Source organism: Cryptomeria japonica, chromosome 5 (assembly GCF_030272615.1).
Source record: "Cryptomeria japonica chromosome 5, Sugi_1.0, whole genome shotgun sequence".
Classification (NCBI taxonomy): Eukaryota; Viridiplantae; Streptophyta; class Pinopsida; order Cupressales; family Cupressaceae; genus Cryptomeria; species Cryptomeria japonica.
In genome coordinates this window covers 269,008,335-269,035,503 of record NC_081409.1, presented here as the reverse complement: position 1 = coordinate 269,035,503, position 27,169 = coordinate 269,008,335, and the positions used below count along the sequence as shown (strand labels likewise).

The window sequence follows — 27,169 nt, the reverse complement described above, 5'->3', positions numbered from 1 at the left end:
ATATGTGCCACGATGAATGAAGAAGAATAGACCACTATATATTATATGTTTCTAACTTTATGATATATTCAGATAACCGCATCAAAGCATCATCAATATTTAGATCAATAACATCATTGATATTTGGATCATTGCATATTCCTCATAGCAAATCATGAATTTCGGTTAAGAATAATGTATGCATACTCAGAATAGAGAATAACCGAGTACCAACTTCCATAACTCGAACTAGGGTTGGAACAAATTCTTAACACAAAGACAAAGCTCGAACTAGGGTGACAGTAACAAACCCTAGGATGACAATTATACAAACCCTTAATAAAATACAAGGAATACTAGGGTTTGAAGCTAGAAGAAAACAAATGCACAAAACCAACATATCTTTGATGAGATAGTTAACAAACAAGAAAACCCTTTGCTCTAGTTAAGACCCCAAACTAGGGTTACATAAGAAAATGCTAAAAGAACAAATACCAATAACAACAAAGCAAACAGATACAAATCCTCAAACTAAGCGAACCCTTCTTAACAAAAGTAAACAAATGAGAGTAGAGGAATAAGGACACTTGTATTCTAAGATTTTATTTGAAGCCTTCATACTCTTGTTATGGCCCCATTGATGCCCTCAATCTTCAAGCTGTTATGTTGTTGTAGAGCTATCTGATACAATCGATTCCCAATCATTCACGCTAGACTTCTTCAGCCCTAGTCTGCAAAAAAAAAGAATACATGATCTACCTTCAAGCTGTTAGGCTTTATAGAAGGAACCTGCTCTGATACCATGTTAGTTTTTAGTGATCAGATTAACAAATAAGTAGTAGAAACAAAATACACACTAATGCAAAGCACACAACACAAATATACCTTTGGAAAATCTCCCTCTTAGAGGAAAAACCCAGCAACCAAAGTCTCAAATCTGAATATTATTAAGGGCAGAAAACAGTTACAACTTAGCCCAGCTAGGACACAAATATGAATGTCAACTAAACATACTTATCTGATGTCCTGATCAGATCTGAATATGATCGAATCATTCAAAATATTATGTGCAGACCCAGACCTTGATTGAAATTTACTGGTCCTCATATGAATTTGTCAGCCTTGAATGGAAGTATGCTCAACCTATATGATGTTTGCCCAGCCTAGAAGATAGTTCGTCAACCTCATATGACAGTTTGGCAGCTCTTGAATGCCTTCGCTCAGCACATGAATTGCTTCGCTCAACCCTTGAACAACTTCAACAGCCCTTGTATAAATTCGTCACACTTGTACATTCGCTGATGTTGCATATGCTGATCATGTAGCAGACCTAGTTCGCTTAGATAGCAGACCTTGTGTAGCAGCAGTCATAAGTTCGCTTGCTTAGATTGTGTTTGTGATCCTCAAGTCTCCTTACATATAGGAGATTAAGCATAACATAATACTTGGTCGGCCTTGTGTATTTTGCGGCCAAGTTACAATAATTAAAATGTATTTCCTATGCATTACAAAGAGGCCTTGACCTATATAATTTACAAGTTACAAGTTACATGTTCAATAGGGCCCGACCTGCTGAGTTACAAGTTACATAAAGGATGGGTCTTGCCCCATAACCATTACAAGTCACATACATTGAGCGCCCAAATAGGGCCTGCCCTTTCAATGTTCACAAGTTACATTAAGTTCCATTTGGGCCTAGCCCAATTACATGATATAATTAATCAATATGCAAGTTACATAAGCATCCAAATTGGGCCCAACCCTATACATTAAATGACTACATCAATATAATAAATTTTAAGGCCAAGGGCCACATTAAAATTAATTAAGCTAGGGATTCGACCTAGCTACTTTTCAACATATCCACACGTAGTGACCCTACATTCTTGGACCTTGGAGTCGTCTCAAGTGATCCTTAAGCTAATCTTCAGCATTTGAGAGATTTTATTCAACACAATAAGATACTTTTGGGTATTTTATTTTGTGTTTGCATGTGCCTAAAAACACATCAACACATACCTAAAGCCAAGTAGCAGTTTTACAAACACCTGGTATGCATGCTAGTGATTCAATATAAGCTGAAATGAATAACTACAGCAAAGACATTTCATCAAATGGTTATCGTGCAACCTTGTAACTCCTTATTTTCGAATGCCAAAGCTAAGTACAATGTGCCAAACTAAATAATGCTAATATATAATGAGAAACCTGTAACATAATGGCAGTTTGCTGTTGAAAATACTTGATGGTGCGCTTGTTGGTAAAGAGTTCTTCAATCTGCAGTGTTTGCCCCTTTTAATTTACTCTCAAACCCTGCTGTAACATTCTGGGAAAAATATGCAACTGATAATATGAATTTGTGTGCAAACCCTAGCTGCCATTATATGCTAAAAACATGAATTAAGAACCTGCAATAAACTCCATAGTGATTCCCGAATGAAACCACCTCACAATGGTGCTTGGGTTTCCGTCCAACACCAAGAAATCCAAGGGTTTTTGTCCTTAGAACAATCCAGTCACTGATTTCCAGCAACAATGGAGAAATAACTTCAATGAAATAATCTCAATCTCATAACATGCTCTTGAAGGAAGACAAGGTTTGTTTATAAATACTCCTCAAACTCCAAATCAATCTCCGGGCTTAATGTGGGATAAATTCTCCTTTACTTTCAATTCCTTCTTGGCCATCTAGAATCTTCTAATAAATCATTAATAATATAATTTTATATTTGCACTTTATGTCATTTAATTTCCTCCTTGGCTAGGCGCTCAATAATTAATTAAAACATGGCCCCATTTTAATGATGAGTATGACCCTTTCTTTATGAAATAATAATAACTTATAATATAACATTAAATGGCCTCATGATAAAATTTATTAATAAAGTTATCACTTTATTAATAATCAAATAAAAGCATAACTCCATGATTAATCAATATTTCTTCATTCTGTTTGCACCGGGGAGTTGACCATTTTGTCCTTTGTCCAACCCACTGACTTACTAAAAATAGAAAGGGTCCCTCTCGATCGACTCCTGACTTACTATTTATTGTAAGTATATGAAACTGAGCTCAAACGAAGTCCAATTTGAACCAAACGAAGAGCAGTCCTGAACACTTATGACATTCAGAATGGGAATAAGCCTCTTGCATTGCCAATTGGGACCCTCTAACTGTCAGTCTTAGCCTACAAGGGCCAATAATAGGCTAATCCAATTATAAACCATATCATCCCAAAAAGGGGACATTATATAAGATTACAAGATGAAAACCCTAATTAGAGTTACTCCTTCTGACCAATGTGTAAATTACACTTAGGTTCAATATTGAATGTGAACCAATGAAATAGGAGGGTATGTAGCACAAAGTTTGTGCCTCCATAGGATGAGTCAAGTGCATTGCATAGAGACATGTTGACGTGGAACCTCTTGATTGGTGGAATGATGACAAGGACACCACCTCAGTTTGCACTTGTAGACTTGATAGATCAATACAAAGTGTTTGAACAATATCTCTTGATACTTAACAATATTCCGTTTGCTACACGTGATGACGATGGCTAATCTTCCCTTATTCATGATCTTAATCTTGTCATTCCTTGGTGTCTTTCTTGACTTCATGTTGTGGAATCCTTAATTTCTCATCACCTCCTTGTAGTTTGAACCTTGCCTTGATGTTGTCTTGTTGTTGAACCTTTGCATCACCTCCTTGTAGTGTGAACCTTGCCTTGATGTTGTCTTGTTGTTCATCTTTGCATTTTTCTTTTGTTTTGTATTTGCATTGGTGTGATTGGTGAATTCATGTTCATTTGCATCCACTAATCGGTGATTGTCAAACCATTTGTATCATGACCTGGGTGGCTTTTTCGCTCTCCTTTGCATTTCAGGATTTTGATCTTCATTCGTAGCAACTTGAGCGGTGAATATCAAACCATTCGTACTTCCACACCTAGGCGGCCTTAAAGACTTCATTTGTACTTTGGTATTTGTAAATTCCAATTGTTTGAGGAGTTCATCATTGTGAATTTGTTAAGGCAATAAATCTTTTCCCCTTCATTCGGAGCAGCACATTGATTTGATCCATTTTGAATGGTCTTATTTTTCTTATGTGAATTGGTCTCCAACGCTCTATTGCTTTGCACTTTCAATTACATCATAATTTTGCCTCTGTGATATTCATCAATTCAATTAGTCATTTCTCTTTCATTTGTATCACAAGACCTTGATCGGTATTTAGACCTTCATTTGCTTCACATAACATTGTCAGGATTTAACCTTGCATTCGTATTTTCAATTGCATTAACAAACTTGATTGGCATTTTTATCTCCATTTGTATTACCACACTTGTGCGGTATTTTACCCTTCATTTGTAGTTCAGTGTTTTGATCTTCATTTGTGGCTCGGGATTTTTTATTTCAATTGCATCTTGATTTTGGCCTTTTCCCTTTCAATTATATTTCGGTGTTTTGCAATTCGTTTGTATCATTTCCTCCTCTCTCAAGTGAAACTTGATGTGGCAGCATTTGAGGCTTCGTTTGTACTAAAGTCATCTTGTGGAAAGCATCTCTCATTCTTGCATGAACAAAACCCCTCCTGCTAAATCAGTTATTGGAGTTTTATTTGCATGAGATCTTGGTAGTATTTGGAAGATCATTTGAGGCTTCGTTTGTACTAAAGTCATTTTGTGGAAAGCATCTCTCATTCTTGCATGAACAAAACCCCTCCTGCTAAATTGGTTATTGGAGTTTTATTTGCATGAGATCTTGGTAGTATTTGGAAGATCATTTGCACAAGGTGCAAATCTTAAACTTCTTTACTTCAACTTGGGTGGCATTTGATGATTCATTTGTATTATGTGCTGGCGGCATTTTAACCCTCATTTGTATTAGATTTCGGTCTCAAGGGCTTCATTTGTAGCAATTTGCTAGCTGGGCGGTGTTTTATCTTTCATTTGCATCAACACACATGTTTGATCAGATTTTGGTTGTTATATTACACCAAGGAAAATTGGGTTTTTCAGGCTTCATTTGTACCAGCATGTTGGGTTGATCAGATTTTGATCACCTTTTGATCCTTTTGCAGCTTCTAGGCAAATCGGCCTTCAAGGCCTCATGAGTTGATATGTTTGATCAAACCTTGATCCTTTTGTTGACACTAAGCAAATCGGTGTTCTACTCTTCATTTGTGAACGTAAGTGCTCTTGATCAATGTTGATTGCCCTTCTCACCAAGACTGATCTGTGTTTTTGTGTTCATTTGCACAAAGTCTTTTGGTGAATAACTTTTTATCTTTGTGTGAACAAGAATCTTCATTGCTAAATCAGTCCTGAGAGCTCCATTTGCATGCAATGATCTGATTAATCAAATTTTGCTTGCCTTCACCTTTTGAATCCTCCTTGATTTAGGGCTGCCATCTATCTTGTTAATGCTGTTTGCTTGAATTTGATATGACTGATATTGGTCTTGGTGGCTGATCAAATTCTTTGGTATTGCTTGAATTCCAACCTTAATGCTTGCTCAAATCTTTATCTCTGCTTTCTGCTCTCTCTTTTTATGATCTGATAGGCAGAAATTTGTCTTTGTTTAGGCCTGCAATACTGGCTTCAATGCTTGATAAGACCCCTTTGTATGTCTGATTTTACCATATTTGAATTTAAATCTCCAGTGTTTTATTTATGTGACGTGTCCTTTACTTCAAAGGCCAGCTTCCTTATTCCTTAAAGCCACACCTTGCATTATGTCTCATCGTGGATTTAAGGAGCTTAGGCATGTGCCATAATTAGAGGTGAAAGGGAATGGTAAGGTGATGCTCTCCCCCCTTTTTTTCCAAAATAAAAATGCTTTAAAACTTTTCCTTCATCTTAGAGTTTGGTGGGGGCCGAGCAATGACTTGACAAGGAGGGATGAAGAGATGTTGTGGGTTGAAAGTGAAGAGTGTTAACGAAAGGTGCCACGTGAGGAAAGGAAGTAGAGGATGTTGGGAAAAGGGAGACATAAGGGATATGGATGTGGGGGATATAGGAAAGGGTAGGACATACCGTGGGGTAAGGTAGATGGAGGATGTGGGAGGTATAAGGGGTAGTGAAGGGAGTTAGGATATGTTGGGGAGTAAAGTGGAATGGCAGGTATAAGGGGTAGTGGAAGGGTAAGGGGGTGTGGGCTAGGTTAGAAAATTTAGGGAATGGAAGGTGGGTTAGGATAGGATAGGGGTAGGGGGTAGGGTGGTAAGGGAGTGTGGGTAGTGGATGGGTAGGTTAAGGGGTGTGAGATATAGGTTAGGAAATGTAGAGAATGGAGGGTATGGGAGGTAGAAGAAAGGTAGGATGTGGGAATAAAGGTTAGAGGAAGGTAGGTTGAATGGAAGGAGAGGTTTAGGGAAGGGAGGTTAGGAAATGGAAGGTGATGGGAGTGAAGGGTAGGAAGTAAAGGTGTAGGTGAAAGGTAGATGGAGGATAGTGTTGGTGTACGTTTTATCATCTACTGAACATTAGAATATAAGATACCCAAAGGTATTCTATCCTCTCCGCAAAAATCACTGCGGACAAGCGACTTTAGTGGGATAGCTACTTGGGTAGTGTATGCTGAAAATCTCAAGGGGGACTTACGTTTATGAATGTCTTTTAAGCTTCTAGACTTAGATGGATTTATCAATTTAGGTTCTTTCTTTTTTTTGGATTTTCGGATTTAGACTTTTAAAAAGGAAAAAAGGGGATAGGGTTTAAGAAAGCTGATCTAAACCTACGGAGTCTGGAGATGGTATTAACTAGGTGTTCACGGGAAACCGCACTTTGCTTCGCCACACTAAGGACAACTACACACAGCGGGTGCAATCTTCAATGGGTTGTGCTTATGATCGAAGTTTTTGGCATACACAGGGGATAGGCCCAGACTAACTTTCCACAGTGAAATGGAACTCATCCATTCACCAAAAGTATGAGCAGAGATACACCGTTAATTAATACTTATCAAATCCGTCATTCAATTCTAACAACTTTGAAAGCAAATCTAAATTTACTTCTAATTAAGATGAATGATGGAGAGGTAGTGAAAGGAGATGGGAGGGAAGCGATCAGGCTTGGGCATCCACTGGTAGTGTTGGGAAAGGCAGGTTGGAAGCTTTGGAGGTAGGGTAAGGGGGTGTGGGCTAGGCTAGGGTTAGGATAGGGGTAGGGGGTAGGGTGGTAAGGGAGTGTGGGTAGTGGATGGGTAGGTTAAGGGGTGTGATATATAGGTTGGAAAATGTAGGGAATGGAGGGTATGAGTGGTAGAAGAAAGGTAGGATGTGGGGATAAAGGTTAGAGGAAGGTAAGGTGAATGGAAGGAGAGGTTCAGGGAAGGGAGGTTAGGAAATGGAAGATGATGGGAGTGAAAGGTAGGAAGTAGGTGGTGTAGGTGAAAGGTAGATGGAGGATAGGAAGGTAGGTGGATTAGAAGGTATGGTAAATGAAAGTTGGGAGGTATAAGGGTTGGAATAAAAGTAGGTGATGGGGTGAGATGGAAGGAAGGGTGTAGGGATAAAATGTTAGGAAGGTGAGGTGGAGAGGGATGAATGATGGAGAGGTAGTGAAAAGAGATGGGAGGGAAGCGATCATGCTTGGGCATCCACTAGTAGTGTTGGGAAAGGCAAGTTGGAAGCTTTGGAGGGCAAAGGAAGTGTTGTACCTCACTTCATCCTAAAGGGAGAGCTCCTGAGCAACAACAAATAAAAGGCTAATAGCAAAGACTTGACAACTACCAACAGCTAGGCTAAGAAAACTAACCTAGAAAGCGAAAAAAGTGGGGGTCCCCATTTGCGATGGGTTGATGTGTGAAAACGTCACAACACCTAGATTCTCAAGACTTCCTTCAGTTGCATTGTTTAGTAGTGGATGGGTAGGTTAAGGGGTGTGATATATAGGTTGGAAAATGTAGGGAATGGAGGGTATGAGTGGTAGAAGAAAGGTAGGATGTGGGGATAAAGGTTAGAGGAAGGTAAGGTGAATGGAAGGAGAGGTTCAGGGAAGGGAGGTTAGGAAATGGAAGATGATGGGAGTGAAAGGTAGGAAGTAGGTGGTGTAGGTGAAAGGTAGATGGAGGATAGGAAGGTAGGTGGATTAGAAGGTATGGTAAATGAAAGTTGGGAGGTATAAGGGTTGGAATAAAAGTAGGTGATGGGGTGAGATGGAAGGAAGGGTGTAGGGATAAAATGTTAGGAAGGTGAGGTGGAGAGGGATGAATGATGGAGAGGTAGTGAAAAGAGATGGGAGGGAAGCGATCATGCTTGGGCATCCACTAGTAGTGTTGGGAAAGGCAAGTTGGAAGCTTTGGAGGGCAAAGGAAGTGTTGTACCTCACTTCATCCTAAAGGGAGAGCTCCTGAGCAACAACAAATAAAAGGCTAATAGCAAAGACTTGACAACTACCAACAGCTAGGCTAAGAAAACTAACCTAGAAAGCGAAAAAAGTGGGGGTCCCCATTTGCGATGGGTTGATGTGTGAAAACGTCACAACACCTAGATTCTCAAGACTTCCTTCAGTTGCATTGTTTAGTAGTTTCTTTGCTTGTTGTCGGATGCCTCTTTTTTGTTTGTCTTATTAGCTTCCTTGGTGTTCTTGATTTGCCTCTCTTTTCTCCTTTGAGGAAGTCATTAGAATCTGTTTTGAGATAAGGACTTTCCTTTGAACAATAGGTTTAATGGATTCTTTGGTTGACTTTTCTGTAACACCTTTCAACCCAAAGTGGTTGGCAAGGTCCACACTTACTTCCTCTAGAAGTGGTTGTTGTTTCTCGACCTTTTCCTAGATATTGCTGGTTTTTGGTTTAAGGTTTGCCCATTCAGACTCAACCCCTCTTTGGTTTCGATGCTGGTTCTTTCTTCTATTGATGATTTTGCCTTGACTTTCGCTTTGACTTCAGCTTGTCATTCAGCCTTTACCCAACCATTGTTTGTCATTGGTCCAGGGTTTGCTGGTTAACTTCTGACTCAACCGCTTCTTGTTTCCAATGTTGGTTCTTCCTCCTATCAATTCGGCCTTGACTTCAACTTTGTCTTTCTCTTATACTTCTAGAGCATCATGAATTTTTCAATTTGGCTGCCTGTCATAGTCTATTTCTTGTTTCTTCTTGTTCCACCAAGCTATTACTCTTTGATTTCTTGGTCCACTACCTAACTACATTATTCTTCTTCAAGAGCCTTTGTTGGGCTCAATGGCACTAATTCCTTACGATAAGGCCACAATGTTCAGATTGTTCCTCTTATTCTGGATCACACCTTTACATTGTTGAAGAATCTTTTGTCATTATGCTTTGAGGTCCCATTTAGTATATATGTCTTGTAAGATAAAGTAGTGTCTTATTGTTGACTGACTTCTAGTTAAACTTGACTTCAATTTGACCCAAATTTATTGAGGCACTAACCCTAGAATTATATACATCAAAATGTAAAATCAACAAATTGTATTACTAGGTAAAATATATTCACATATTATAAATGCAATAACAATTATATAGATAATTATAGCTTTATTCAACGATTTAGCGTACAATACAATGCTACATGTTACATTAGTGTCCTCACCTTGACTTCTTGTTGTGAGGGCAACCAGCTCTCGGGTAAGGCACAACCATCAGACCCAATTGTATATAACTAAAAAGAGACTAGCAGACAGTAGAATATTTAACAGTACAATTAACTACTATAAAAAAATTATTTTAATAATATGCCAATGACAGTATTTAATGATGATATGAAAAACTACAAATAAAAGATGTGTTTCTATCAAAGATCCTTGTGATGAACCCAAGCTTATGCTATAGGTTAAACTTTAACATTATAGTTTCATAGTTTAAATTATCATTTATAATAACCAATTTGGTTTTTATAATTATAGTAGAGTATGTCCTTAGATGGTTGTTATTTATTTGAGTTAATTTATTCTCACTCATACTGGGGAGTATTACAGGTCCTCATGAAATGTACTATTATAATTTGACAAGTTTATATTTTTTTAACCTTGCAGGAAGTATAACAAAGCAGACCCTTGAGCATGCAGTGAGTATTCTACTTCGATATATGGAACTATATTTATTAGCTGCAGTTAAAAATGTCAGATTATGTCTTTCACACTGAAGTCATATTATCGCTTCAATAATTTAAAATGCAAATGATTATCTTGTTGATAGAGTTAGTATGCAGTATGCTTTATTTTCAGTGTAGCAAAGAATTGTATTTATTGATGCCTATATTGTTTGGTCCTTGATATTGTAATATGCCTAAATATTTAGCAAATAAGATGATTAAAATCTAATAATAATCATGATTTAATAATAGTTGTAATTAAGGATTTAATAATCATGATGCCCCAATTATTAATGGTGGTTATCATGGTTGCTTTTGCAGTTATTTTGTTGGAAAATGAGAACATTGTGAATATAAAATGTACAACATCTCAAAAAAGATACATAATGCTTCAATCTCAATTAACCGAAAATAGATTCAACCCTACATCAATATCATGCACAACAAAGAGAATTAGACATAACATGTGGATTTCCAAGACTCAAATGCCAGAATCAATGCTAGACTTGATTTTCCAAACAACCCACATAGGAGTAACCATAGATAAATAAGAAACCTCCAAGAAGCCATGCAAACTTGTAACTGTCTTCATCCAGATGCCCTGAATAGAGTCTTATCGTAGATCTACACACCACAGATTTTGGTTATCTATTCATAAATCTACACCACAAATTTTGGTTAACATGTACAACTTGCAAAACCATCTCTGTAAATCTGAAATCCATTTAAACATTCAGACATTCACATCAAACATGTAATCTGAACAATGAAATATGCACAGATCTACTTACCAACAACTTAAAACAAGAGAAAACTGCAACCCAATAGGAGAACCAAGTTGCCTAGGAACTTATAACACATGAAACATATCAGCTCCACAACTCACAAAGAGGTAAGTGGCTTATCTTCCAATCTTTTCATGTAATCAAGGGCTAAGACCATGAACCCAACATAAGCACTCCATTTCTTTCTCCAAATAGTCGGTGTTTCTCCATGTGACCAGGATGTCAAAAGTACCCATCCAACATGAAAACTTTCTCATTGCACATGACCACAAGGTAAAGGAACAAAACCACCAAATAAGAGGATACACACATATTGTCAAACAAGAGCTCAAAGATACTAAAACATAACCAACTCCATGAAGATCCACAATCATGAGCTTTCAATGCCCAATATAAATCACATTGACTATATTCATGGATACAATGTCACAGATCCACAAAACAAAGTAACTCTTAGAACATTTATTGCAGCCTCATAAGCCTTCAACATCCTTTAATTTCTTCTAACAGATTCCCACAAGCTTGCCAAAAGAGGAATATCTAGAATCAGTAAACTTTTAGCTCTGATACTGAATGTTGAGAAATATACAGATTCTAATACCAAAGGTTTGAAGATTCATTCTCTATCTAATAATCAATCAAAGGATGAGAGACAAGGCTTGAACTACTATAACATGAAAATCTGAAACTTATAAGCAAATCTGACATTAAGTTTCTTTAATATGGAATTACCATGCTTTGATCCTTATTTTTATTATGCTAAAAAAATCAGCCAACATATCATGCGTATCAACACTACCTTATGTGAACTTATAACAACAATAAATCATGCATAAGATAGCAGCAAAGGGTCAGAAGTCAGCAACATAAGAGCATCACATAACATAAGATTTACGTGGAGAAATCTATCCAAGAAAAAACTCCACCAAGAAGAGAGGTCAAGTGTGCAATAAATGTGATTACAATGATTTCACTTCCATTTTCCTTTTTGCCTCCAACATGGCAGCACTTGTGGTGTGCCCATGAGCCGTTTAACTTTATATAGACTTGCCAAGAGCTCGAAAGCACCAAACAAGGCATCCAATACGTCATTCCAAATATCCCCAACTCTTGGATTACCTCCTCAGAATGCAAAAGGACACCGGTGTTGGCTCCAATACTTTCCCTCCAACTTGGACACCCAAACATGGAAGATAAACATTAAATTAAATGCAATAAATGATGGAATACAAAGAGACTTGTTGCCTCGCCAAGTGCCCACTTGGAGAAGCCCAAAGGTCACTCATCCATCCTCTTCTCATGTCATTAATAATCCCATTCTAGGATTCCACGTGTGGAAAACATTGTTAAATAATTGTGTTCACAACCCATCTTTATCCTTGTTAGTGGAACCTATAATCCCTTATGAATGTATTACAAACAACAGTGAAAATAAACTTTACAAATTATTTTTCCAATACACCCTAAGTGCCTAGGGACACTATCCAAGGCTGTTGGAACCATGCATTATGGCATAGGATTTACAAGGTAGATGGCACCTTAATCCTAACAGTTTTTATGACATCTTTTTGAGATAGTAGTAATGCAACCAATTTCTAGTGCATCATGTCATTTTGCCCACCACAAAGACTAGTATGTAAAATCGAGTGCTGATTTTAGTTTTATAGATTCTATTTCTTGAGATAATAGAACGCATATAATAGAAGGGATAGGGGATGCTTGCATTATTCTAAGTGAAGGAATACAATTCATAGTCAAGGATATTAGGCTTGTTTCACACTTCAAAAAGTAAGAAAAACTCTATCTATTTGTCAATTTACAAAAATTTCTAACATTGTTATGATTTTTTGTGTAAATAAGTGTATTGTAAGTAACATTAAGCAAAATATAATGGTTTCCTTGGGCATTGGGAATTTAATTTCCAAAGGCTAGTTGGTCTTGTTACAATTAATTTGCATGTATAAGATGTGGACGACGATAGCATTTTGTGGCATGAGAAATACAAACGTCTTAATCTTCATTATTTAGCTAAATTGATCAAAATCGGAATGTGTGTTGGTTGTTTGCTGGTAATAGGAATAGAAGTTGTTTCCTATTAAAGGAAAATGGCATGCAAAAGGGGCTTTTGATTTCATTCATTCAAATCTATGTGAGCTAATGTGAAAATCATTTGTGGGTACAATTTCAAAAAAAGGTCTTATTGCATTAAAACTTGTAATGCTCCCATACTTCTGATATTAATTGGTAGTGATTTGAGAAAAGAACTGCTTAATTAATTTTTTTATAGATGAGTGAAATTTTATTTTAAGATATGAATATTTATGATTGGATATCATTGTACATATGCATTTTATACATCTAATTACTCAATTATTCTCATTTGTGTTTTATGCAAGATTTCAATAATACCCTACGTTACTCGGGGATGCATCTCGAGTTTTATTTTCAGGCGTCCTCGTCCCAAGGATGTCCCGGGGACAGGGACTCCTAGGGGATGTCCCCATAATTTCCACATATAGACAATGAGTTTTGACAATGATTTCTATAAGCAATTTGACTTTGACTCTCAATTTAACACAAATTTGCCATAAGAACTTTGCTAGTTCTTATATGTTAAGGTTTTATAATGTATATGTGCATGTTTTATCCATGTTTTCATATGAATATTTTAAATTTCCCTATATATTTTAATTTTCCCTATCTTTATATAACCATCCCCCTTGCCATCCCCCTTGCCATCCCCTAGCCATCCCCAAAATTGACAAAAAATATTACCATCTTGAAAACATGTACCCCCACCCCCTGCCGTCCCTGTCCCAAAAACTCGGGGTAACATAGATAATACCCTTTCCAAAAATTTTAAATATAAGGTATAGGCATAAATGCATGTATGTTTTGACTTAAACTAGTTTTATGAGCCTTAGACTTGCCTTCGACTCTGTAAGCTGATTTTTTATGTGACATTGACTCGGTGCTTAGACTTTGGCAAATTGAAAAAATCATGAAATATAGAGATTTTCAAGGATTTAAAACATGTTCATGCATATTTTAAAAAATAAACTTCGAAGACACAATAAACTAATCAAATAGAAGCTACTTTGAGCACAATTACTAGTAGACATTAATCACGAGTACGGAACGTAATAGTTATGGTTGTGATCTTAAAAAGTTTCCAACAAATTCAAAAGGCCATACCATTCGATCCCTATCCGGTCAATTTTGTAAAAGTCAATTTTAGCTAAAGGAAACAACATTCTTAGATATATAAATTATAAATATCGTCAAATGTATACAAAACTCATGGATTATGAAATCCATGGCATAAAAAAAAACATCAAATCTAAAACTATGTCTATGGCTTAGAGTTGCTTGCATCTAAGTTTGTGACGATGTAGCCATGATATTTGCTTGTGTCTTAGTGACACCAACATCCAAGGGGTTTGCTCATGCTCTATCCTCCTCCTTTGCCTTGGGTATAAGTCTATGGCTTAGAGTTGCTTGCATCATTCATCGCAACATTATGGCAAATATTGCATCTAAGTTTGTGACGATGTAGCCATGATATTTGCTTGTGTCTTAGTGACACCAACATCCAAGAGGTTTGCTCATGCTCTATCCTCCTCCTTTGCCTTGGGTATTGCTTTTGCCTCTTGATACACCTCATCAACCCATGCATGGTCCTCATTGTTGAAGATAGCATCCTCAACCTCGACAATCCAATTTGACTATGGATCAACCTCCTCTAGTGTGATGGGAGATAAGGCAATGCCCAAAATTTGTTTGTAGTGAAGGTGAAGGTTGTAATGAACATAAACAAGATCATTCAACCTACAAATTGATAACATATGTGTTGCTTGGAGTGTACGTGCTCAAACATATTGAATTTTTATGCATTGCATGGTTCCTTCAAGATACAAATTGCAATTCTTTGAAGATTTTTCACCTTCACACTAAACCTTTGCCACCATGCATTTGAAATGAGAAGAAAAAATCAATCTCATTGCCTAATTTTGAGTTTTAATATAAACATAGGAAAAAGGAAAAGTTTTAATCTTTAAACTTAAAGCTGACAGCAATGTCGTCAAAATTGTTTTCAATATCTCTCATGCAAAGAGTTCTTCTTATGCTAGTATGAAGATCTCAATCTTAGTGATTATCTCTGTGTCAACTTGAGGATTAGGTGTCATCTGCTTTGATTGTGTAGAGCCTACTTAGTGTTGGGATTAAGGTGTCTCAACCTTTGAGAGTCCTAGCATATATTAATCCAATGTTGCTGATTTTATTCATTATATCCTAAGAGTCACGTTTTAAGTTACTATGTCATTTTGGCTTGTTTGAGTGTTGGCAAACTATATGGTTAGTGTGAAGCACCGACACAATTGGGTGTTCATCTTGGGCAAAGGACTTTGTAAAATTCCTTGGAGCACTTGGGTGCCATGTGTCTTGTGGTGGTTGAGATAACTCTTGTCCAGATATGGAAACTACTAAGTCAATTTTTGTGGGTTGAGAGGAGTTAATATATGGCAGTTTATATTTATGATGAGTTCGTTGTAGCAAGTAGCTTTATGCATGTTGGATGCCCAAGCATGGTTTTGGGAAGTTTCTATATAATGGGTGTTGTTGTGTATGGAAATTTACCGTTATGGAAGCACAAGTGTTAGTAGATTAGAATGTTCTATTTGCAATGTGTCAAGAACATGGAAAGTTGCTTCCAAGTGTTAGTAGATTAGAATGTTCTATTTGCAATGTGTCAAGAACATGGAAAGTTGTTGTCTCTATAAATATGTTGATACCTTAGTTGTTTTCATGAGACAGGTTGATTATTTTTGAGACATTGTTATGCTACCGAAATCACTCCAGAAATCTCTATTGTTGTAACTACACTTGAAAGAGAATAGACTTTGAATATTGTATTGTAATCCTCATTACTGATAATACAATTGTTTTGTGTTGTGATGTGGGTTTTTTCCCAAAAGGGTTTTTCCATGTAAATTTCTGTTAATGCTTTTATGTGTTTATGCATTTGACACTACTTTGCCTTTGTGCATCTAAATCTGTAACTGTTTATTGGTTTGTAAGAATTTTTTTTGCATTCACTCTCCTATAAGATTTTGCATTAGAAGATTGTTTCCACACTCTGCTTTCCTTTCATTAGCCTTGAAATCTAGGCATAATTGGAATGCCAAATTGAGGAAATAGGCAACTACATGTAAGGGCTTGTGAAGTTGAAGGTGCCATTGTTGATCAATGATGTTCTTGTATGGGATGATACTTATCCTCAACCTTGATGTAAATGGATCTTATCCTTCACCCTATCCATATCCTCATATATATTTAGCCCATTGTAGGCTTCTTCCTATCAACAACTTGTAGAATAACTAAGTGCTCTGTGAACTGCAATTATTGTGAAACATTAACATAAGTGTGAACAATAATAAACAAATTAAATAGAAATGCGAACAAAAATATAATGGGAATTTACGTCTACGATCTCATTGGATGGAAGCCACAACCTATGCTCATAAAAAGTTAAATCAACCATGTCAACCCCTACGTTAGTTTTAACATATGATGATGTAGAGCACTCCTTACTAACAAACATGCATCTTAAAGCAGCCTTTGATTGCAGCATTATCAAATTTGTTGTGAAGAAGGTTTCTTTTGGATCAACCAACTCCTTTTTTGTGAATTTCTTCATTAGGACAAGGACCTAGGCATGATTGTAAATGTATTTACAAATTTTTTTAGCATGCTCCACACATGCTTTTATCCATGGAATCTTGTTAAGATCCTCCAATATGAGGTCAAGACAGTGAGTGCCTATCCATGAGAAGTCAAGACATTGTGTATGGGTGTTTGGATTACGTGTAAGTCTAGGTAAGCTCAGATTGATGGGAAAGCTCAGTGTACTAGGGGAAAGCTAAAGTGTAATGGGATAAAAGCTCAGTGGGATGGGATGGTCCGTATTCACAGTTCGGACAAAGACTCATCATCTCCTGAAAGTGGGGGATTTGTAGGGTTGGAAGCAGGGTCAACGGATCAATTTTCCTAATGAAGATACAATCCACTGGTGGCGTGGGTTGAAGAATGAAGGAGACAACTGGCTTCAAGCAAGCAGGTTGGGGGAATGGGGGGATTTGTGATGAGGAGTCATCCTGCACATATGCCCTTATTTGGCAAGTAAAGTTGTACAATCCTCATCGTTTGAGAAGCTTGGGAACTGCATGTCAGATAACTCGATTTATGGAATATGGATATCGGGTGGCTGGGTGGGGTGGGGTGGGGAAAGGGTACGGTATAGAGCGGAATTTGCTTGCGAACACCATAAAAGTGGCAAGTGTGTTTATCCAAGTAGACGATGGATCTAGCTTATTTACTTCAATGCCTGAAAGCAGGTTTTCACCAAGGTACTTGCCCATAGTGCCACAAAGTGGTTTTCACTGATGGACGAATTTGATTTTTCTTTGCTTTTTCCATTTTTTTCATTTTTTTGTATTTTTCTAGATTTTTTTTATTTTTCCTGATTTTTTGATTTTTTTTGATTTTTTGATTTTTGAGAGATTGGCGACCTCTGAGGACTAGGCATAGAATGTTTTTAGGTGCATGATGTTCATAGGCTCGTCCAAAGGATCGCCCTCAGGAGTGGTCAATTGATAGGCACCTAATCCATATTTTGTTGTGATCACATATGGTCCAAGTCAATTAGGCTCAAACTTGCCTTTCTTTTCATGATCCTGTAGGTTTCTTTGGTTCTCCATAAGCACAAGATCACCAACATCAAATTCCCCGGTTTGGTCCTTGTTATAGCTCAACCGTAGGCGGTTTTGATATCCCCAGAGGTGATTTAAGGCCTTGAGATGCCTTTCATCCAGCAGTTCAAGCTCTAGTAGCCTGGCGACTTTGTATTCGTCATCAGGGAGGATGTTCCGTAGTGAATCCCTTAGTGACGGGATCTTGATCTCAAGGGGTAGGATAGCTTCGGAACCGAAGACTAGGGAGTACGGGGTGGCACCTGTGGGTGTGCGGATACTTGTGCAGTAGGCTCAGAGGGCAGGATGGAGTTGCAAGTGCCAATCATTGTTAGCTTCATTGATTGTCTTCTTGAGAATTTTGATGAGGGTTTTATTTGAAGCCTCAGCTTGACCGTTGCCTTGTGGGTAGTAGGGCGTGGAGAAGCGGTGTTGCATGCCAAACTTCTGACAAAGTTCCTTGACATCCTAATTTTTGAAAGGTCTACCATTATCCGTGATGATTACCTTGGGGATTCCATATCGACAGATGAGGTAATTTAGGATAAACTTGGAAATTTGCTTCCCAATGGTGAAGGTGAGGGGTATGGCCTCCACCCACTTGGTGAAGTATTCAGTGGCAGGCATTATGAATTTGTGACCATTAGATGAAGAGGTGTGGATTTTCCCAATGAGATCAAGCCCCCACTGTGAGAAGGGCCAAGGTGTAATGAATGGTTGCAGATCTTGAGATGGTGCATGAATCTTGTCACCATGTTTCTGGCAAGGGATACATTTCTTCACATAATGATATGCGTCTTCTTCCATGGTTGGCCAGTAGTATCCTGTGCGCAAGAGCTTTTTAGCCAACGTGAGACCACTTGAGTGTGCCCCATAGATACCTTCGTGCACTTTGCGTAGTGCCCATTCAGCATCTTGTTTGTCTAGACACCTTAGGAGGGATCCATCAAAATGCCTTCGAAAGAGGGTGTCACCAAGGATAGTGTAGTGGGCGTAACGACGGATAAAAGTTTGCTTGTGGGTTTTGGTGAGGTGTGGAGGGATGATATTGTCTTGAAGGTAGGCAAAGGTTTGTTGATACCACGGGGAGTTAGAACCAACGAGGACACACACCATTTCAAACTCAGGGACATTGTATGTCAGGATTAGGAGTTGCTCAACCAAGAACTCACACTTTTGACTATTGCCGACATCTGGAGTAGGGAACCGATTGTAGCCATAGCATCTGCGGCTCTATTGTTTGTAGGCGGGATCTGCTCAAATTGGATGATTGTGAAGTGCTGCTTGAGATCCTCAACCATACTACGGTAAGGAAGAAGCTTGTCATCTTTTGTCTGGTACTCGTCATTGACTTGCTTTATGACAAGTTGGGAATCACGGTAAACCTGCAATTCCAGTATCTTCCATTGAATAGCCAAGCGGAGTCTAGTGATTAGTGCTTCGTATTCGGCTATATTATTGGTGCATGAAAAGGCTATTTTGTATGACTTAGGGATACAATCTCCTTGAGTTTTGACCAATAGAATGCCTGCCCCTGATCCGTTTTGCGTGCAAGAGCCATCAAAGTATAACTACCATTTGGATGATGTGGTGACAATCATTGTGGAACCATCGGGGAATTCTATGATGAGGGGATGATCCTCTTGTAGTCGAGCATTGACCAGTTGATCTGCGATTACTTGTCCCTTGATTTCCTTTTTGTCTACATACTCGATGTCAAACTCACTTAAAAGCATGACGCATTTTGATGTTCTTTCTGTGAGAGCAGCTTTTGATAGTAGATACTTCAAGGGGTCAATCTTTGCAATCAATTTTGTCTTATTGTTGAGCATGTAGTGGCGGAGTTTTTGTGTGCTGAAGACAAGTGCGAGGAATGCCCTTTCTATGGGGGTGTAGTTAAGTTTGTACCCCACTAAAGTGCGGCTGATGTAGTAAATAGCATGCTCTTTTCCTTGATCATTTGTTTGTGCCAATAATGCCCCCAGTGCCACTGGGGTTGCTAATATGTACAGGAGAAGTGGCTGTCCCGAAATGGGAGGCATGAGAACTGGTGGTGAAGCTAGTTATTCTTTTAAATTTTCAAAAGCCTTTTGACACAAACAATCCCATTTGAATTTTGTAACCTTTTTGAGGAGGTGCGCAAATGGGTGGCACTTGTCAGCAAGTTGTGCAATAAACCTTCTGATAGACTGAAGCTTGCCTTGGAGACTGCGTAACTGCCTGAGAGTCTTCGGGTGAGGCATTTTCATAATAGCTTTCACCTTGGCAGGATCCACTTCTATGCCTCAACGGGAAACTATGAAGCCAAGGAGTTTTCCAGATGTGACGCTGAAGACGCATTTCTTGGGGTTCAAGCGTAGCTTGTACTTTTCTAGTCTTTCAAAGATTTGCCTTAGGACCGGGATATGCTGACCTCTTGTCTTAGATTTTCCAAGGAGGTCATCATCATAATCTTCCATAATGTTTTTGTAGCAGATCATGAAAGATTGTAGTCATCGCTCCTTGGTAGGTTGCTCTTGCGTTCTTCAATCCAAAGGGCATGACTTGGTAATAGAATGTGTACCCCATGGTGTTGTGAATGTAGTCTTGTGTTGGTCTTCCTCTGCGATCCTGATCTGGTTGTAGCCAGAAAATTTGTCCATGAGGGAGAGCATCTCATGCCTTGCTGTTAGGTCCACAATCATATCTATATTAGTGTTGTGACGTATTCACACATCGCCCCATTGCAAATGGGGATCCCTACTTTTTTCGCTTTGTGGGGTTTTGCTTTCTAGGTTTTAGAGTTTTGTCTGTTAGCCTTTGCTTTTCGACTGTCGCCAGGGGGATCACTAGGATGGCAGGTTCTGCTTGAGCCGAGGTGAGTCTTTGGGGCCCCAGAATTAGGGTTTCTTTGAGTCTTCCTTAGGGCCTGGTTTTGCTCTTGTTGCGAATTGTGTCTTGCTTGGTGAATGAGTATCATCCTTGAAGGTCAAAGTTAGGTCGAGTTGGTGAGTGATGAAGTCTGGAATGTCATCCTGATCTTCAAATGCCCTGAAATTTGGCTGTCTGGAATGTCCTGATCCTGAAATTTGGCTAAGTCTGGAATGTCCTGATCTTGAAATTTGACTAAGTCTGGAAAACTGAAGAATCCTCCAAAAACTAGATTTTGCAATATAACTCCTGGAGGTCCGAAACCACTCTCAAACATCCTGGAACTATATATGGAATATAACTTAAAGTATAAGAAAGAAGAAAGATATAAGGAAATGTCACTTATACTTGGAGCAGGATCGAGTCTTAAGACAAAGTCAAGTCAGTTTGAAGGTGAATTGAGCCTAGAATAGAAATTTCACTCCTGACCCTTCCAACGGGTCTAGAGCGAAATTCTTGAAAACACTCATTTTCCCCTTTGCTAAAGTCAAGACCAAGATGGAGATGAAAGGAGAGTAGTCTATGTTTGCCTCCCAAAGAAAATTAGAGTTGAAAAAAGCAAGAATCAAGGTCAAATCATGATTTTCGCTCCTGACCCTTCCAAAGGGTCCAGAGCGAAAATCCTTATAACTCTTGTTTTCTTCCTTATTTTGCCTAGGTGTTGACATCATGGAGGATGAATGGGTATGTTCTTGCCTTGAGAGGGAGTTGGATGTTTTGGATGATCAAGATTTTGCCTAAGAGATGAATTTCGCTCTTGACCCTTTCAAAGGGTCCAGAGCGAAATTCACTATAAACCTCATGTGCTACCTTGAATGGGCTTAAAACCTGGTTCCCCAAGTGGAAAACGATCTATATTTGCCTCCAGGAGAAAATTGAAGTTTGAAAAATGAACAATCAAGCCTAAAAAATGATTTTCGCTCCTGACCCTTCCAAAGGGTCCAGAGCGAAAATCTTCTTAGACCTCATTTCCTCCCTAGTTTGACCAAATTTTGATTTGCAAGGCGTCTTGAAAGGAAGGATGGACATCTTTTGCCATTTGAAATGTTTGAAAGCGTTGGAGAAATGAAAAATCAAGCTCAAAACATGATTTTTGCTCCTGACCCTTCCAAAGGGTCCAGAGCGAAAATCTTCATGGACCTCATTGTCTTCCTTGTTAGGCCAAGTTCTTAGTGTCCAAGGCATGATGGAGGAGGGATAGACATATTCTTGCCTTGAGAAATGATGGAAAGCAATAAAAGATGAAATATCAAGCCTAGAATGAGATTTTTCGCTCCTGACCCTTCCAAAGGGTCCAGAGCGAAAATCTACCTAAGATGCATTTCCTTCCTTGTTTGACCCAAATTTGATGTCCAAGGCATGTTGAAAGAGAGAATGGGCATATTGAAATCTTTAAGGACGTTTGAAAGAGTTAAGGAATGAGTGTTCTAGCCAAGGAAGGAAATTTCGCTCCTGACCCTTCCAAAGGGTCTTGAGTGAAATTCCTTACAAGCCTATATTTTTAACCTTGCTTGAGCTTAAAACCTTGTTCCTAGGGCAAAGAGAGATGAGATTCTACGTTGCAATAAAGATTGGGTTTGAAAGAATGATGATTTTGGTCTAAAAAGGGAAATTCGCTCCTGACCCTTCCAGAGGGTCCAGGGCGAAATTGTGCAAAACCTATCTTTTCCCTTAGTTTCATGCCAAATCTAGTGTGGATCATGATTAAAGAAGGCCTTAGGAATGACTCCAAATTGCCAATGATTATCAAGATTGAAGGAATTTAGCCCAAATGATGAAAATTGCTCCTGACCCTTCCAAAGGGTCCAGAGTGAAATTCTAAAATCCACTTATTCCTTTCACATTTGTGCTAAGCCAGGCCTAGACAAAGATGATAGAAGCCCTTGAAATTGCCCTTGAATGGATTTTTGTCTCCAAAAATGATGATTTTGGGCTAGAGGAAGAATTTCGCTCCTGACCCTTCCAAAGGGTCGAGGGCGAAATTCATTAGAGGTCCTGTCCCTAGCCATGATTTCTAGCGAAATTCTCTTTTCTAGCCATTTTGAGGTCAAACAAAATGTTGCAAGCATGGGAGAGGGATCCAAGGATGAGAGTCCAAGTAGACAAAGTGAGAAGAATGGACTTGAGTGAGGGAAGACAAGCTAGGAATGAATTTCGCTCTTGACCCTTCCAAAGGGTCCAGAGTGAAATTCTTCAAATCAACTATTTTTTCCCTTGTATGAGGCCAATACTTTGATTCGTAGGGCGTGGTTGAGGATGGAAGGATGTTATTTAGCCTTGCAAGATAGATTGGAGTGAAGAAGATGAGGATCAAGCTTAAAACTTGAATTTCGCTCCTAACCCTTCCAAAGGGTCCAGGGCGAAATTCACAAAATGTCCTTTTTCCTTCAAGTTTGAGCTTAAGCCAAGACGATGATCAAACTTGAAGGAATGCAAGTTCCCTTGTATGAGGCCAAGACTTTGATTCTTAGGGCGTGGTTGAGGATGGAAGGATGTTATTTAGCCTTGCAAGATAGATTGGAGTGAAGAAGATGAAGGATCAAGCTTAAAACTTGAATTTCGCTCCTGACCCTTCTAAAGGGTCCAGGGCGAAATTCACAAAATGTCCTCTTTCCTTCAAGTTTGAGCTTAAGCCAAGATGATGATCAAGGAAAATTGGACCTAAAGATGGCCATAGGCATGTGTTTCAATAGGTTTTGAGTCCAAGAGGTAAGGATTTTGAGCTAAAGAGTGGATTCGCTCCTGACCCTTCCGAAGGGTCCAGAGCGAAATTCCCATTATCACCTAATTGGCCCATGTGAGAAACTAAAAGGATGGATCCCTAGACTTTGTTGGACTAAAACAAGCATATGCTCACCTTCCGGAGGATTTTGAAGTCAAAAAATGGAGTAATTGAGGCCTAACCAAGAAAATTCGCTCCTGACCCTTCCAGAGGGTCCAGGGCGAAATCTTTTGAAACTACTATTTTTCACCTTGTTTGGGCTAGGCGAGGAGCTGGTTGTGAGGTAACGTTGAAAAGAGGTCCAAGTTGGCCAGGAATGCAAATTTCACTCTTGACCCTTCTAGAGGGTCCAGGGCGAAATTCTTATAGGGCCTCTCCCTGGGGAAAATCTTGAGCAAGCTTCATTTTGATGTCTTCTTGTTGATGATTTAAGGTATAAAATGCTATGTTAGAATAAATATATTATGTGTCCTTAATCATCTTATGGTTTGTCTTGCAGATGAAAGAAGACCAGGCCAGATCAAGGACGACCTCCACAAGACCAGGCCAGGACAAGGACGACCTTCTCCAGTCCAGCATCAACAAGGACAACCTTCTCCAGTCTAGCATCATCAGGGACGACATCTTCCAGTCCAGCATTCCAAGGAAAGGTACACCATCCATCCTGCACATCAAAGACAAAGTAGATCAGAGCAAGGGTTCGTTGGAGAAGCAGACAATTTCAGAAGAGTTAACTAAAGTTAGCTTCTCAGCATCATCAAATTGAATATCTACCAAGTTGCAAGTGTCAGACAAGGTGGTATCCCAGTCATCACTCCTCCAGTCGGATTGGTCCACCTCAGCGTGTCCAGATTCAATGTACCTGACTCGTCAAAGATGGCACTAACTTCGATGTACCTACCTCGGTTATCCATTGGTCGAATATTCCAGAGAAGACGTGTCCAAATAATGCAATTATTTCATTAGCCAGAATTGAGTTGGTTGTAACAAACCCTAATTAGGGTTTTCATTGTAAAATCTCGGCCATTGATCTCAAATTGATCTGAGCCATTGAATTGTATTGAGAGCGCTATATAAGCCTTGACTCCTCATTTGTAAAGGCTAATAGTTAGTCAATAGTTGATAGTAGGTGAATAGTTAGTTGATAGAATAGCAATTAGAGTAGAATAGCAAGAGAAGGCAAAGATTGTTGCCAAGATGTTGTTGTAAAAGACTTGTAAAACTTCATTGAAGAAATGGTGAAATCTATGGGTCGATTCAACAATTTGCATGGTCTTTATACTTCTCAGATTTGATTTCATGTTATTAGATGAGTGGAAGAAATGTGTTTGATTGATGGTGAAATTTGTATATCCATACTACTAGCAGTTTGTTGATTGCAGACTTGCCTTGTGTAGTCAACTGGAATCATTCAGCTTAAGCTTAACTTCAATTGTCACTTCTTCACTGATATGCATCAACCTGATGGTGTCTATGCTTATAGCGATGATCTGAACATCATAAAGCTTTCCTCCGAAGATCGCACTAACCTTGTGGAGATGGTCCTGGGATGTCAAAACAAGACTTAGAATTTCATCAAGGGTCATTCATTGCTCTTACATTCTTAGTGTTAGAATTAGATCCTTCCCTCACCCTCATCCTTTTTTTCTTTTTTCAAAAATCTAGGCTAGTGAAATCCTGTGTTCCAGTAATATTTAAAGCAAATCAGACGTTCAAATCATTGAGTGTAAGTCCCCTTGTGATTCCAGCAAAATCACATCATACCACAAAGAGCTTATCCACGAGTAGAGATCCTACATAACAGAAACCTTGAAGCTTCTCCGATTGATCCTTCTGCGATATCTTCAGCATTCGGGAGCTTTATTCAAGAGAGGATAAGGTACCTTTAGGTATTTTATTCTGTGTTTGGTCGTGTACAAAATACACATCAACAATTAGGCAGGGGGAAGTCATCTTTAGGGCATGCTTTGTTCAAGTCCCTAAAGTCTGTACAGATTTTTATGCCCCTAGTGGGCTTTCCAACAGGTACAATGCTAGACACCCATTCAGGATAGTCAATAGGTCTTATAAAGGTGGCGTCTAACATTTTTTGTAACTCTGCTTTCACTAAAAGGGCAATGTGCGGATGCATCTTGCGTAGTTTCTGCTTCACTGGTTTAGTGTCTGGGTGGACTGCAAGATTTTGTACTACTAAATTTGGATCAAGACTTGGCATGTCAGCATACAACCAGGCAAAGTTGATTTGTGTTTCCTTGAGAAAATTTGTGAAATTTTGTTTTTCTTGATTTGTCAGAGACAACAATAAGCACATTCCTTGGTGCCTCTTCGGTGCCCATGTTGAGTGTATCTGTTTCTTCAATAAGCAGAGATGATTTGTCCTGTTGCGAGGAAACCATGGTAGGGAGGTCAAATCCCTCATCCTCAAGCGCTTGATCCAGGTTTCACTTGAGGATACACCCTTTGAAATTTTACTTTTTCCATGTCCAAAGGTGCCTTAGAAAGGTTTTCACCTAGGGATTCCTAATTTTTCTTTTTATCTTCTTTTTTGGGGCTAAGGGAGTTGACTTGACTACCAAAGTATGCATCCCCGTGTAGCTGAATCCCATGAACCTTTGGTGTGATCTTCAAGGTGCCCTTTGAAATTTACTTTGTCCATGTCCAAAGGTGCCTTAGAAAGGTTTTCACCTAGGGATTCCTAATTTTTCTTTTTATCTTCTTTTTTGCGGCTAAGGGAGCTGGCTTGACTACCAAAGTATGCATCCCCGTGTAGCTGAATCCCATGAACCTTGGTGTGATCTTCAAGGTCTCGCATAGTGAGTAGGGCCATTAGAGCGTCGTCGTCGACACAAATGTCCAAAGCGGGTTTTTCTCGTTGGTCCCAATCAATAAGTTTAGGGTAGACAAGTTGGAGCTCAGATGATGTGGGGGGAGTGATGGGTGTGTTGGTATTGATGTGGCTGTCAAAGATTTCAAGGTATTCAAAAGACATTTCTTGGAACTCCTCTTAGTCAGAGTCTTCAACATTCGTAAGAGGGTCTGAAGGGGCACCAGCTATAGTGATCTTAGGCACTGGAGAGTAACCCAAGCCCCTGTTGTATTTATATGCGATGGGAGAGGTAGGTGATTTTCTTCCTTTTTCTTTCGGTCCAAGGCCGTGTCCTTTATATCCCATCTTATCCACCATAGTAGATGCCTTAGGGTACATCTTCTTGGGGATATTTGTTGGTTCTTCATCCTCTTCCCAATACAACCAAGAAGTAACATTGGTCTCAAGGTTCTCTTCATCAAGTGGGCCCCATTGTTTGAAGGTGGTATCCTTGCATTTGATAGTGGGTTTTTTATCCTTCTTGATTTCCTTTGGTTTGCCGAATGACTTTGGAGATAGTGGGGGTTTGCCCGCATATAGGACATCCTCTAACTTATATTCTCCATAGCCATTGTCTATAATCTTGACCTTGTGTTCGGATTGGGATGAGGTGGAGGTGACGTTGGATGGGTCAGATGGAGGAGGTGGAGCGGGTCTATCGAGCGGGCAATGATATGGATGTTTTCCTTCTAGCAGTTTGTAGTATTGAAAAGGTTGGGGATCACCCTTGATGGTAATCTCTCTGTCGTTGTAGGGAAATTTCAGGCATTGATGGAAAGTGGAGGGAACGACTTGAATGGAGTGGATCCATGGGTGATCAAGAACTTGGCAAGTAGTCTCCACTATTGCAGGGCCCACTTGAAGAGGGAGTGTAATTGTGCCTTTAGAAACTCGTTCTGCATCATCAAACACTTTTATTGTGATCCTGCCTAATGGGTCAACCAGGTCCTTAAAGATTCCCAATTGTTTTTATTAACTTATATGATATGTACATAGATTTAAGCTAGATCCACCATCTATAAGGACTCGTTTAACCTTGTGTTTCTGAATGATGACTTCAATATGGAGGGGTTTAGTATGGTCGGGTCCATCAGGCGGGGCG

General features: G+C 39.0%; 1 protein-coding gene across 5 annotated transcripts in view; it reads left to right on the top strand.

The window, feature by feature from the left end:
- LOC131035207 (outer envelope pore protein 16, chloroplastic) overlaps positions 1–27,169 on the top strand; it is an 87,557-nt gene that overhangs the window by 24,555 nt on the left and 35,833 nt on the right. For 3 of the 5 annotated variants that reach the window (XM_059221407.1, XM_059221408.1, XM_059221409.1), the window contains exon 4: positions 9,977–10,062. In XM_059221407.1, coding sequence (XP_059077390.1) covers positions 9,977–10,062 — 86 coding nt within the window. The remainder of the gene's footprint in view (positions 1–9,976; positions 10,063–27,169) is intronic. The other 2 variants (XM_057966852.2, XM_057966853.2) reach the window with 1 other exon arrangement.